A 14,210-nucleotide genomic window follows, 5' to 3' on the forward strand; every position below is an offset into this window, starting at 1 on the left:
CTGGAAACCTGCGGTTGAAAAGAAAGACAGCCGAGGACGAGGCCAACCTTCATATGAGCTGCCCTTAAAACAATAATCCCGCTTTCGCCCTCCATTCTTTCCAAGTGATCATATCCTCATCGCTACCATGTCAGCGCCGTGTGGTTTGAAATAATAGACAGAAAAGGCCAGCACACCTGAATTCAAGATGAAGCATTAGAGAAAAACAAGCAAAGAGCACCTTTAAAAACCATGGAACACATAAAAAACACATTTCCTCTGCAGACTGTCATGGACTAAGACCTCGAGGGGTGTGTTAACTCTCAATGTCAACTGCTATTAACTTGCTATTTGCTTAATACACTCCACTTTAATTTTCTGTCTTGGCATTGGCCTGAAAGAGCAGGGAATTCCTTCCCTCTTCTTTTTTTTTTTCCCCAAAGGTGGAGGTCTTATTAATGTAACCACACCGTCTGGTCCAGCTGAATATATTTACTTAGTGTGGAGTGCGGAGAGTGGCGGCCACAAAAGCAGGAATGTGCCCGACTTGAAAGAGCCACTAAAGTCTTAATTTTTAACCCATAAAATAAATACAGAGCGGCCCTTGCAGTTTTTATGAATGGCTGCATTCAGTGCAAAACAGCCCACCAATCGGGCAGCTCAGCGCACCCAAGGTTACGCCCATTTGGAATGCATGGGATCTTTTCTTCATGCTGATTGGTTAGAGGAGAGGAGATGGGCGGGATCTGTCAAAGGCTCAACAGTGGGTATAAATTGGAGTTAAGACAGATCTCCTGGTAGAAACAGCAGGACAAAGGCATGAAAGGAGTGTGACTATTTAAGACCAACTATTGTTCAGAAGATTTTTCAGTGGGTTATAGCTTAAAAATACGATTTTATTTTATTTTTGTAAAACTTGTCTTCCTTTCAACATGGCATGCCTGATCTACCTGATGGTACTGACAACCGCCGTCATCTCACAGGTAAGAAAATATCCAAGCCCACTTACAGAATTACACGACTGAGTCAAATGAGTCGTAATAATAGAAAATAGCAGCTAAATAGAATCAAGTCCACGTGTCCTTTAATATACAGTAGAGTTCACTCCATCACATTCCTGCTTAGAATAATGAATTCAATTCCTCTGATGTTTTTCCTGGTAACCAGCAGCATGTCTACTCATGTCTACTTTTTAAGGGCACAGTGACTTTCCAACACACTGGAACAAGTTGACTCTAGTGCTAAGCTATGACTCTCATCGTGAGCCAGCAGAGGGCTGGGTACAAACACTGAGCTGTCTAGACGCTCAGGGATGGCTGGCCGGCACTTAACTTGACTCACTGTAGAGGCATGCTGCACTCTTTGTCTGTAGAAGCATTCAAAATCAATCACAAACCCTGAGGAATACGATAATCTCTTCCTCACACTTTGAAGTTGTTGGAAACCTGAGCTTGTCTTAGTTGCCATCTGGTTATTGTGCACGTATTCCCGTTAAAAGAAGTTTGGCAGAGAAGAGCTACTCAGTGATGGGCAAGGTGATGAATTTAATTTTTTTTTCTTGGAGAATTTTCCTGTCTTATATCATTATCGCTCTTTTTCTCTTTCTCCAGGTGATGGCGAGCTGCCCAGCAGTGTGCGAGTGCCTGGCAGAGCCCCTGTTTTGCCCTCCAGGGGTTAGCGCTGTCCCAGATGGATGTGGGTGCTGTAAGGTGTGTGCTGCACAGCTTAACCAGGACTGCAGTCCCACGCAGCCTTGCGACCACCACAAAGGGCTGGAGTGTAATTATGGCAATGATGTGACCATGGCCTCAGGCATCTGTCGAGGTGAGGGAGGAGGGGAAATAACTTCTGCTTTGCTCCTCTATTTAAGATTTGTGAACAAAAAAGCAATATATCATAGATATGAATTCACCCTAGCAACCAATAAAGCAACCAGAAGCAACCTCGCATATGAGAGCGGGACAAGGGGTATTTAATGGGTAGTAGACGTTTTATGACAGCAAGGTTTCAGAGATAAAAATACATTTGCATGTGCACCACACCAGTGCTGCCAGAGACTATGAATAGCTGGTTCTTCCGTGCTTGGGAGACAAGGAGTCTGACACTTCCTGTCTCCATATTTCCATTGACATTTCGATCAAAGTTGTGTGTACTGTTACAGTGCGGAGTTATTAAGCATCTGCTCAACAGGGATCATGAAATGCTGTTACATGTCAGGGTTACGAGGTGAAACCCCTCTCGTCACATGTCAGAAAAAGCTTCAAGACGCGTCCTCCAGACTCTGACTCATGGTTTGTCCCCTGAATGTCCTTGTTAGCACTGCCAAAGATGTCCGGTTTGTGGTGTTTGTCAGGCTATTAGCAGGAATTCCCAAAAACTTTGAGACTGACTTTCATCAAACTAGATGGAGGTGTGCGGAATGAGCCAATGAAGAGCCACATTTTGGGGCAGATTAGTCATAGTGCCATCTAGTGGAAACAGGAATTCATTACCTTTTCCTGGTGGGTCAGCCAGACACATCTTTCATTTGGTCATATTCACCTTGATATCTTGATGATGCGTCACTGTGAGGGTGTTAAATAGCCATGGTGAAGCAGCTAATTTTGATATTTTTTTTCATAGAATAGGTTTAGATGTATTCTAAACTTCACACACTTGATTTATGTCCTGGCTTGAAAACATCTACAGGCTGAATTTAAGTCACAATGCCACCTTCTGTTTACAGGAAGTAAACCCGATGTAACGAAACATTAATCCACCGCAAATTTTCCCTCCTCAAGTAATGTGCAGAGACACGATATATTAGTAAGTATGTGTTCTCCAGCGTCACCTAGTGGATTACAGATGTAATGTATTGTATCACAGTGCGTGCGTTAGTCTCCTCCTTCATGCAAGATCCAAATATATTGGGTTTTATCACCTTCTCGCTCTACGGAGCAGCTACATATTCCAGTGTGGACAGGGGAGTGAGGGGGTGAGGGCGGCTCATCTCTGCCTCTCGCTTTAGTCAGGGCCCGAGCACAGGAGTACCAGGAGATATTCATTTCACATTATTTAATGTTTTATTAAGATGTGTCTCCTCCACTCATCTTTGCTTTCCAGCTAAATCTGAGGGACGCACCTGTGAGTACAGTGGCAGGATCTACCAGAATGGCGAGAGCTTCCGCGCCGGCTGTAAACACCAGTGCACCTGCATCGATGGTGCCGTCGGCTGTGCTCCCCTCTGTAATAACAAGCTGCCACCGGCCTCGCCATCCTGCCCCTACCCACGGCTGGTCAGGATCTCAGGGCAGTGCTGCTTCAGTGTGGACTGCCATAAAGGCACCTGGCACCTCCCACCTAAACACCAGGTTTGTTTGTTTTTGATGTAATGACAAAGACAGCCTGTAGCAATAAAATTGGCTCAAACATGTTTTATGCAGGAATTTGCTTGCCTCGAGATTTCGACCAAGACTAAATATATTTATTGTCACGTCAAACGAATGAATGCAGCAACTCCTCATTAAATCTAAACTGGGATATTTCAACTCTACACCATATTATGTTTGGAATAAAACAACACAAGCCCAACAAGAGTGGCATCATCTGATTTTCTCGGAGGCATTGAACCCAATATTTTAAGTTCATCAGTAAAAGGAACTTGTTTTTGCAGAGCAGCGTTTTTTTTTTTTGGTCATTTTGTTTTTTCAGTGTTCCTCTTTCAGTATGACAAGACCCCACTTGCTCTCACGTCTCCAGAAACTGTATGTTTTTTATAGCCTGCAAAGATTCATGCATGTACAGATGACAATCTCTCTTAGGTAACAGCTTGATAATCAGGTCTCCATGGAGATAATCTGTGTGAAACAAATGTTCGACTTATCTTCCGTCTTATCGCAGATGCCCTCGCAGCGCCAACAGCAGCAGCCCAGAGTGCAGCACCATCACCTGTCTGAGAATGAGCTGACCAACCAGCTTATAGATGTCAGGTCATATGGTTGGGAGGGGGAACAGGGCTACAAACACCTGCCCGGTAAGGAAAAAAATTAGGGGTTTTCTTTGTTGTTTTTTTTAATTTATTTTATTTTATTTTTTTTAGTATGACTCTCTGATTCAACTTTTCCATATGAGTATTTTCCCTGTCCACTCTAGATGTGTTGTTTAGACCTTTTACAGATTTTGGGACAAAATTATTAAAATACCGCTGCATGTGAAGCTAATATGTGAAAGGAATATGATGACAATAAGAACCTTTATTGTAGCGCTTTTCGAAACAAGTGACGTAAAGTGTGTCGTACAAGTCAGCAAATTCAGAAGAAACAGATCATAAAAACAACGTGATCCAACGTCACATTTCAAGGCGATCAAACTTACAAAAGGAAAGTCGTTGAACAACAAACGTATTAAGAAAATAAGAAAAAGGACACATGCTTGCTTGTATTCTTTTAAGAGGTCATATAATAGTAGAGAGAGGCCAAGTAGAGCTTTAAAAGTCAACAGTAAAATCTCAAAATTTAATTTCAAACAGGAGTCGGGGAGTCGGTGTCAGGAGGTTAAAACAGATGCAATGCGGTCACTTTTCTTGAGTAAAAGTCTTCTCATAAAGTCTTAATTTAGTTCTCCCCAACTCTTTTAGGCTGTGACTATCCAAACACAACTATTCGTGACTCATGGTGACGGACTACAAATAGCGCCAGGTTGATTATTCATTCTGAGACATTTGAATTCTTTTTCAATGTCTGAATAGGAAAAGTGATTCAAAAGCTCCCATGGAAAAGAAAAATATCAGATGAAAACTTAATGTATGTTTTTCTACCCTATGCTGAATGATATGCTGATTATTTTGTCAGATATTACGATATGACTTGTCATTTTTGTGGTAATGGAGTTTTCACTGAGAAAACATAAAAAATGAGGATGTCATGTTGCTGCAGTCTGCACCAAACAAGCACCTTCCCTTCCATCTGGAGGTTATTACTTGTATGCAGCCCTGATATTAATCACCTCAAGGCCCTTCATTCCTCCGGCATTGCTCTAAATGAAATCTCTCCTTTACTATTCAACTCAGTGTGGAACCACCTTAAGGAGAAAAAATGTCCGGTCCAGACCACTGACTGGTCCCAGTGCTCTCGAAGCTGTGGGATGGGCGTCTCGTCTCGTATCACCAATAAGAACCCTCAGTGCAAGCTGGAGCGAGAGACGAGGCTGTGCACCGTCCGGCCGTGCCAAGGCCTGACTGTTCCAGCCAAGGTGAAGCAGAATGAACTTGTCTTGGAGACAGACAGAGAGCATAGGTCAAATATTACCAGCAGCCTCTTATCAGCTCTTATCGCTCAGCCAGAGAAACCTAAACACCTTGTGATAAGGCCTACCAATAAGGAATTATCTCACCTCTTATCTGTGCATGTCTAACTTCAGGGGCTAAGCAATACCCTGCTGTTTTTACACCGCTTTCTTGTTGCCATCCCTCAACTGAAAACATCCCATCAGAGCTACAAAAAAAAAAAAAAAAAAGTTCCAGCACAAAGCAAATATGCTCTGAGCGCTAAAGCCATCTTTATCTAAGCTTAAGAACAGATATTATCTTAGCAGCACTTTTGGGAATCTCTACATGCAGTGGGAACTGGGCTGCGCTGATTTACTCAGCAGTGTTTTGGTGGCAAGCAGGCGCCTTTTTAAATATAGTCCCCCACCCCCGGCATTCCTGCCAAGCAACTGTCCATAGCTAGGCCCCGTCTGTGTACTCAGAGCGCAGGGATGTGGTGTGTCTATATTAATTCTCAGTGTTGGACTTACACCAGGAGCGATTTGCTCTCTGCTCGGTAAAGCGCCGGTGCCAAGAACAATCGCAGGTGTGTTTAACATAAGTGTGCACTCAAAACGTTAAACAAATGTGTAATCTTAAAATTCGACACTTAAATCTAAAAAGAATTTCTCGCTCTGAATGGCTGTTTTGGCAGGAGAAGCTGAAGTCTGGGTCTCTTAATGTGAAACGAACGAGTTTGAGACCAAAAGCAGCTTAAATCTGCTGTAATATGAAAGGAGATTTGGATCAAAGTCGAGGCTTATCTGATTTCTTTTAATGAAGAAAATCATCATGTGACTTGTTTTGAGAATTTGAAGCCAGTCGGGAAAGTAAACTCCAGTCTTTGTTCAGAATATGACATCATTCTCTTCTCATCCAATCACAGAGAGGAAAGAAGTGCTCCCCCACCCAGAAAGCTCCGGAACCCATCCACCTGTCCTACGGGGAATGCATGAGTGTACGCCACTTCCGACCCAACTACTGCGGTGTGTGCACAGACGGACGGTGCTGCTCACCACGCCGCACACGCACTGTAGCCGTGACCTTTGTTTGCCCGGATGGTGAACGCTTCCAGAAGTCAGCCATGTTCATCCAGTCATGTAAATGCAATGAAGACTGTGGCCTCCTCAATGAAGTGGCCCTCCCTCCACAGCACTGGATGTACGGAGACACACACAAATTCATAGACTAGTACTGAGAAGCTTTTATGTTTTATTGTTAACTTTCTTGCTGAAGGAAGACGCTTCATGACGAGGAGCCATTTTTGTTCTCATCTGGCTCCAAGTGAGTGAAGACCACAGACAGCCACCTGTCAGGCAGGAAGGGCCGCATGGGTTTTATTCTCGGTCATAACGGCAACCCTTATTGTAATGTGTGTGTGGCCCGAGCAGATTGTGCACATACCTGCTCTTGTTCAAACAGACGTGGGACTTTAATTAGAGCCCTGAAGCACCCCAGGACCTCCTTCACTTGCTGGTTCAGATGTGAAGGATATTTTGAGAGATCCTCCCGAGAGGAGGAACAATTAGAGAGCAACAAAGCACTTTGTTCAGCACTGAGCTGCAACTTCCACAGCACCTGTAGGCCTCATACAGGGCTGCTTATGAACCCGTATCCCACAGTTCACTGTGATGACTTTCTAACAGACCAGAAAAAGAACAACTTTTGAAAGATTTATTGCTGGCAATTCAAGAATATACTGCAAAAACCGGACATTTTCTTTTTTTTAATTTACATTGCAAATCAGGACAGCTGCTCACGAACGTAAGCACGGACTGTTCTCAGGTTTTTGACGTGCTGATACGAGAAGCCATCTGTTATTTCAGCAGTACCTGACATTGTTGTCCTATAACTGAAGACGTGAACTGATAAGCAACAGTACCTGGAGAACAGACGTTCAGTGAGGACTGGACCAATGCCAACGATCTGGTTTGTTTTGTGTCTCAATTGCAGCTAAAGAAATGGACCTTTATTTCTTGAGATTTTATTTTGGATGACACTGTATTCTCTAAATACAATTTATTTTTGATCCAAAACTGTATTGTCACATTTTTATACTTTTAATATGCTACGTTACGGGTGTCACAGGGTTTCTTTTGGTCTGCGCATGGGATAAAAATGGCTGCTCCCCTCAAGTATCATGTTTTAGTTTAACTCAACTCGCACAGTTTCAAATGATCCTTCTTGGAAGTGAGTTGAAGGCGACCCTCTGTTTGGGGAAACGGTTGCTATGTCTTTATCACTGTGGTGATAGCGCCCTCTGCTTGTGAGGACAGTTACCTACAGTCAGAAACAATACTGTATATTTTAGTTCAAAACATCTGATAAAAAGGTTTAAAAATAATGTGCACAAATAAATCCAAAGCGATTATACAATAAGGTATAAAAGTTTATTTCTTTAAAGCAAAACAATATATCCATGGATTGAACAAGAACACTAAAACAGGAAAAGACAGGATTTTTAAAAAAAAATTATGAACTGGGAACTATAAAATAAATGAGGAATTTTTGTCCCTTCATCAAAATATGGATTCACAAAGGGGTCACATGCCAACGTCTCAGGAAAAACTCTTCAGACTCATCTGGACTGTTCAACTGCAACAGAGGACAGATTCGTAAGATAGTGAATTATTGAACATTTAAAAAAAAAAATCATATTATGCTTGGTTTAACGAGGCGTATTTTGTCAACCCACCTGCAAGTAAAATGTGATGGATATAATATTGGAAAATAAACAGGAGAGGTGACCACAAGTCCAAAATCTTCAAGTGCAAGGAAGTCTATAACTAACAGGATACTGACACTCAGAGAGAACAGATCCCCGTTTATTGAGGGCACAACAATGAAGTGAGCAGAACATCTATTATCCGAATGCCGGTATTTTGTTTATCTATAATACGTCTCATTGTCCGGTCACATCTTTCATGTTTTAACCAGCTTAAACTCAGATTTCGTTTCCAGCAGTATCGCTCGTCATCGTTCAATGATATCTTGTCATGTTCACCAGGTCCCTAACACTGCAGGGTTGTCTTCTCTGGCTGTTTCTGGGTATTCCGCCTCACTGAGATGTCTCAGCAATTACAGATCTGCTTATCTATTTCTGACTTCCTGAGCACAAGCCTGTTAATGGCCAGGATATAAACAAACTCTTACTGAAAACAGGCATCACCTTGCAGAGTGTTGGGCAGCTGAGAGCAAAAAGAGAACTTACTGTAAGACGAGATATCAATCTCATCTGGTAGCTCGGCTACGTTGACCTCAAAACGGTCTTGGACCTCATTCAGGGTCTTGGCATCCATCTCATCCGAAACAAAGGTGACAGCCAAGCCTTTGGTTCCGAACCTGCCAGCACGGGCCACCTGGGGGTCGGACAAGGTCATTAGATACACAAGGAAGTATTTGGTTAAGTTACAGTCCACACTGAAGTGAAATGAACTGAAATACACTTTATGGTCCACAAAGGGAAATTTGTCTTGGACACCATGCTGTCACATTCAGCTGCAATACATAATTAATTACAAAGACTAAGGCAGGCAGTGCATAAGCTACAGACCCCATATATCACGCAACATACTGTGTATCATACACAAGTAGCCCAGTCTGTGTTTTAAGAGACCATGAAGTACACACATACACTCACACACACCCACACTCTTTTTTGTTTGCAAATGAAAATGATACAGAGAGCGCTCTAATATACTGTGGTAATATTTCTATTATAGCTGTGGCTGGACTGACTCTGTGAAGGTATGTGTCAGAATCCTCTGGCATGTCGTAGTTGAAGACAATGTTGACTCGCTCAATGTCCATGCCTCGGCCAAACAGGTTGGTTGCTACCAGTATCCGTCGCTGGAAGTCTTTGAACTGCTGGTAGCGGGATAACCTGCAACATTCAGAACCACGACAGTAAGATAATATGCTAAAAAATGGTACCTACCTAGACAGCAACCAGTTGGGAGTGATGCCAATGTCCAAATTAAATATTAACGTTAAAGTAATTCATTATACACAGAATCCAGTGTGCTGCTTATCATTCCAGTGCTAATAGATTATTGATGCAGCACTTACCTCTCCTCCTGTGTCATACCCCTGTGGATGGCAATGGCAGGGAAGTTCTGCTCCACCAACAGCTGGGACAGCGCCACGCAGCGATGCACCGACTTCACAAAGATCACCACCTAAAAACCAAAACAATCCAGTTAAGTTTTGCAAAGAAATGAGATATGAACTAAATAAAACCAACATATACATCTCCCCCATCAAGGACAAAGCTGTTAAACTTTTAGGGTTACGGGCAAAATGTTGTCGTATTACTACCAACTATACCTGGTTGAACTCAAGCACGTCAAGCAGGTCAAAGAGCTTTCGGTTCTTCTCACTATCCTTCAACTTGCAGTAATACTGCTGTAAGCCGTGGAGTGTCAGCTTGGTCTCATCATCCACAAACACCTCCATAGGCTACAAAAACAAGAGAAAGAAATACATATTTATCTCATGTGAACTTCATGTGTGTGTGTGCATGACACACACACACACACACACACACACACACACACACACACACACACACCTCTGCAGAGTACATCAGAAACAAGTTAGATTACAACAAGCACACAAACAAGAGATAATGATGAAAAAACCTCAGCAACCCAGTTCTAGTTCAGACAAGTATCTGTGGTTCCTGTCTTTCTGAGCTCTACAGGTGACATCTCTGCAACATTCGATCACATCAATTTACACGTTTGACTGTGAAACCGTGTCTGTTCTCCCCTGCTGAAGCAATGTCAGGTTTAGGAACAGTCCTGACCGAGCAACATCTGCTGAGGAGGATCACTTTCGCCCTCTGAAATGGCCACTTATGACACTGACAGCCACAAGTGGGCAAAGCTAGAGGGACTTGACTGTGTGCACTGAATAGTAATGCTATATTCACAAGCTGATTCTTCTGGATGGCTCTCTGGTAAAGACGATGGCACCTGCTTCCTGCTTTGTATTCTTTTCATTTAGCTTCAAATATCACTACCTGCCCTGAAAATCCAAATCCCTCATGCACACACAGTGAGCAGAGAGCAGGCTACAGCTGCTTTGTAACCAGGACCAGAGGCTATTGAGCACACCTACACAGGAAGGGGAATTACTCCTGTTACTTGTGCCTATCAAATGCAAATGAAGCGGCATTCTGATGAGGAGTGGCAGGCAGAAGTCAAGCATTGAGCCCATCCGTAAGCAAGCTTTCATCCTCCCAAGACGAGGCTAGTTTTTTAATGAATGATGTTCTTCCGGAAATACCAGCTCCTCAAGATCCAGCTCCCTTCAAACAGCCCCATCACTACCACCACACTTATTAAATTGCTTGCATCTAGGCCTTGCTTTTCCATTCCTCCCTCTCTCTCGCTTCTAAAAATATGTAATATTTGTTATATGTAATATTATTATTAATATTTGTATTAAATCATATTTTGCATGTCATCAGCAGATCTTAAAAACTCACATCCTGCATGAACTTGCGGCAAACCGGGCGGATCTCCTTGCCTAGTGTTGCACTGAACATCATAACCTGCTTCTCATGGGGTGTCAGTTGGAAGATTTCCTGGACGTCACGCCTCATGTCTGTAAGAACAACATGAACAGTACTCCATTACTTGCATTTTCAGCCCTCTTTCATACACAAAAAAAGGAGAAACAACTTCAAGCTTGTTAATAACATGGACTGTCTTACAGACCAACCACACTCCTTGAGAAGTACCTGATTCTAATATAAGGACCTTTCCCTTAACTCACCTAACTGCTCAAGCATCTTATCGCACTCGTCCAGCACAAAGTGTTTTATGTTCTTCACACTGAGGTTCTTGCTGCGGATGAGAGCCAAGGTACGACCTGGAGTTCCTACCACAATGTGAGGGCAGTTTTTCTTCAGGACTTCCTCATCTTTCTTGATGGCCATGCCACCAAAGAACACAGACACTTTGACACTGGGCATGTACTTGGAGAAGCGCTCGTACTCTTTGCTGATCTGGAAGGCCAACTCACGAGTGTGGCACATCACAAGAACTGATACCTGGGGGAAAGAGAAGAAGGTCATGAAGTTTCTGTAACTGCTTACTCTAAGTGGTACTTTGTCATGCACGGTCACATGTTTAATCAACCCTTAATTTCATTTAATTTTCCAATAATATAAAAAAATGTAAGATGAGTTAGAAAAGAGTCTTAAAAATGACAACATCTGACAGCAACGTAAAAAAACACTTCAGCATACAAGAGGGGATTGTGACTTGATGAAATCAACATTAATAATTTACTCACCTGACCATCAACTGGTTCAATCTGCTGCAGGGTGGCCAGTACAAAGACCGCTGTCTTACCCATACCAGACTTGGCCTGACAGAGGATGTCCATGCCCAGGATAGCTTGAGGAATGCACTCATGCTGGACTGAAAACACAATAAATAGATATTGAAGGCTTAAATGTCCTGATTTTTCTAAGGTTTAAATGATGGCACTTTGAGGTTGAAGCTTTCTCAAACCATTCAAACTGCAGTTTATTTGGACTTATAGGTGTTGGATTTTATCACGAACATTAAAGACGTCCAAACTTCTATTCACCTTCAGAGGGGTGCTCAAACCCACAGTCGACAATGGCCCGGAGCAGCTCTGGTTTGAGGAGAAAATCTCTGAAACCGGAGCTGTGGATGGACACATAGGACCCCTTCACCTCCTTCTTGATTCCAGGGGCTGAACTCTCAAGGCCTCCCTGGGGCTCCTCATCCTCTTCGTAGTCCAGAAGTTCATTATCGACGTCAGTCTCAGCCATCTGGGAGGAAAGCACGGGAATCAGGTGAACTGATCCACATTAGCGATTTAGAGATAGAGTCAATAATCCCCTCAGTTCTCAATAGACATGACTTGTCACATTAAATGCCTGTAGCTCGAAATAACTTTCATGCATTAAAAAAAATGCTAAAATCGCATACACTCACTGCTGGAGTGTATTATTCTTAATCTACTAACGTACAACTACAACCAGTTTAGCACGTACTGACGTACCATTTAAGACCGTTGCAAATACGTGGACTCAGCGTGACAGCAATCCTGGGTGGGACCCGTAACATTCATTGACTTTCCAAACCTTCATTCACACCTGCTAGTTAGCAAGCTAGCACCAATGAATTACACGGCTCACATCGTGAATTAATTCAGTCTGCTTTTATGCTATAGCACAGCTAGATATGATTTATTTCAAGACAACGAACTCTATAGACTCGCTACTGCGGGAGAAATTACAGGAGCAGCTATCAGAAACAAAACGAAATTAACGTTGTCCGGCTATGCGTTAGCATGTTAGCTTCCAAAGCAACAGTCACGAGCCAAACTTTAGAGCGACAGAATACTCGAAATATCCACCCACTCAACAAAGGTTAACTATGTCGATACGTTTGCGACTTCAGTACACAAGCTTCGAGAACACTGCAAAATTACCTTGCTTAAACTACAGTACCTACGTTCAACCGACGGCAATTGATATGACTTGCAAACTAGCAATTCCCCACGGCGCAGTGAGGCACACATGTATGATGCGTTCACGGTACCTCGAAAATCCCATATATTTCCATCGATTGCTGCAAATCATGACGCTGTTTCGACCCACTTTTTATTTATTGGACAAATTACAGAAAACATTACAATATATGGCACATAATTGGATTTTCAAAACATTATATTCCTGGACTTATCCGTAGGTTAATCATTCTTTACATATTTACAGTAATTTACCTGAACATGAACAGATCAGCCCCGCAGCACTGTCTGCGCAGAAGTGACGCGACCAAGTCATTTTACTCTCCCGATGGATTTGATTGGTCAGAGACGTTAACGCCACTCTGCGGTTAAAATCATGATAAGACTTGTGAGGAGAATTCATCACATCAGAATATGTTTGATTGTCGGTTCCAAAATATCCTCACATTACGCGTTTTGCCCCTCACACAAGTTCAAGAGTCCGAAGAACTACTATACTCAATTTGCCCACTTGAGGGCAAATTTGAGCAATGACGGGTGAAACTAAACATGGTTGGCTGATATCATGCCTGTCTGTGCAAAACGTTGTCAGAGGCTGCACTGGGCATAAAAGATACTGCACATAGTGATTTAATTAGAAATTAATTTAAAATCCCACCAGATAACCATCGATATAGCTCTTTTGTGGGTTGTCATAGAATCAAATGTCATCAGTAAGCTGAGTCTGAAGGCTATTGTGCAAGTGTGAAGTGTGTCAGTCAGAAGAACTCGAACCTGTGCATACGCATACGTATGTATCTCATATGTATCCATATCCATCTGTCCATAATATAACAGTTAACAGACACATGCATGGTACATCCATACTAGTGCAGTCCCTGTTGTAAGGCCATTGGTTGTGTGACGTCACAAAATACCCCTGACCATATCTGACTTTGTCATTTTATAGCACCAAACCATATGTTATAGCAGTTACCTGCAGAAACACCATATTTACGAGTAGAGCTTGAGCTTTATTGCCACAGAGACAAAATCACAAATTGTTGTGGAAAAATTATTAAATGTGATACAACCGGTAAATAATTAATACATTGCTTCGACATTAAAAAAAAACTGATTGTTAAGATTTATTTAATTTTTTTAAAGAAGCAACAACGCTAAAAATAGGAGATGCTGTCTAATTTTAAAATCCGTGTGTCTGGAGGCATGCGCATGTGTTTGTAGAATAGTTAATAGCCATTTTGAAGTTACAGCACTATGACCAATCGCAATCCCACTTATTGACCGAGACCGTTAACTCAAACGTTTGTCAATTAATCATTTAGTTTCTCAAATCGGCTTCTGTTAATCCCTTAAACCTACACCGCTGCTCGACACCTGCAGGCCCCGCCCTCCATCAGAATAAAGCTCCACTGTGATTGGCTGTTGTCCC

The 14,210-nt window shown here is 42.5% G+C and overlaps 2 protein-coding genes across 6 annotated transcripts; one reads left to right on the forward strand and one right to left on the reverse strand.

Moving 5' to 3' along the window:
* Window positions 1–622: 622 nt before the first annotated feature.
* LOC147257392 (CCN family member 1-like) lies at window positions 623–7,713 on the forward strand. Its single transcript, XM_086211305.1, has 6 exons — window positions 623–962; window positions 1,590–1,803; window positions 3,082–3,329; window positions 3,859–3,991; window positions 5,027–5,208; window positions 6,150–7,713. The coding sequence occupies exons 1-6, from the start codon at window positions 912–914 to the stop codon at window positions 6,453–6,455; spliced, it is 1,134 nt and encodes a 377-aa protein (XP_086067431.1). The 5' UTR covers window positions 623–911; the 3' UTR covers window positions 6,456–7,713.
* Window positions 7,640–12,854, reverse strand: LOC147257393 (ATP-dependent RNA helicase DDX39A-like). 5 transcript variants are annotated; one of them, XM_086211301.1, is made up of 11 exons: window positions 12,740–12,819; window positions 12,308–12,352; window positions 11,867–12,074; window positions 11,567–11,694; window positions 11,045–11,321; window positions 10,755–10,873; window positions 9,590–9,721; window positions 9,332–9,441; window positions 9,002–9,146; window positions 8,475–8,622; window positions 7,901–8,049 (listed from the first exon to the last, which is right to left on the reverse strand). In XM_086211301.1, exons 2-11 carry the CDS (start codon window positions 12,308–12,310, stop codon window positions 7,916–7,918), a joined length of 1,404 nt encoding a protein of 467 aa, XP_086067427.1. In that variant the 5' UTR covers window positions 12,311–12,352; window positions 12,740–12,819; the 3' UTR covers window positions 7,901–7,915. The 5 variants fall into 5 exon arrangements, with proteins under 5 accessions (XP_086067430.1, XP_086067427.1, XP_086067426.1 ...); XM_086211304.1 differs by lacking the exons at window positions 7,901–8,049; window positions 12,308–12,352 and adding an exon at window positions 7,640–7,858 and having other exon boundaries at window positions 12,740–12,854; XM_086211300.1 differs by lacking the exon at window positions 12,308–12,352 and having other exon boundaries at window positions 12,740–12,854.
* Window positions 12,855–14,210: the final 1,356 nt, after the last annotated feature.

The sequence above is a fragment of the Aulostomus chinensis genome, chromosome 8, assembly GCF_037954235.1.
Source record: "Aulostomus chinensis isolate RoL2024-O1b breed Wild chromosome 8, RoL_Achi_v1.0, whole genome shotgun sequence".
Lineage (NCBI taxonomy): Eukaryota > Metazoa > Chordata > Actinopteri > Syngnathiformes > Aulostomidae > Aulostomus > Aulostomus chinensis.

Bases quoted from the DNA above. Each gene is read 5' to 3' on its own strand.
- LOC147257392 (XM_086211305.1), top strand. From the start codon at position 912: ATGGCATGCCTGATCTACCTGATGGTACTGACAACCGCCGTCATCTCA. The intron at 3,330-3,858 runs GTTTGTTTGTTT...GTCTTATCGCAG, and splicing joins ACCTCCCACCTAAACACCAG to ATGCCCTCGCAGCGCCAACA. The intron at 3,992-5,026 runs GTAAGGAAAAAA...TATTCAACTCAG, and splicing joins GGGCTACAAACACCTGCCCG to TGTGGAACCACCTTAAGGAG.
- LOC147257393 (XM_086211300.1), bottom strand. From the start codon at position 12,829: ATGTGTGCCTCACTGCGCCGTGGGGAATTGCTAGTTTGCAAGTCATAT. The intron at 12,075-12,739 runs GTAATTTTGCAG...CTTTCCTCCCAG, and splicing joins GGTACTGTAGTTTAAGCAAG to ATGGCTGAGACTGACGTCGA. The intron at 8,050-8,474 runs GTAAGTTCTCTT...GTATCCTGTTAG, and splicing joins GATTGATATCTCGTCTTACA to TTATAGACTTCCTTGCACTT.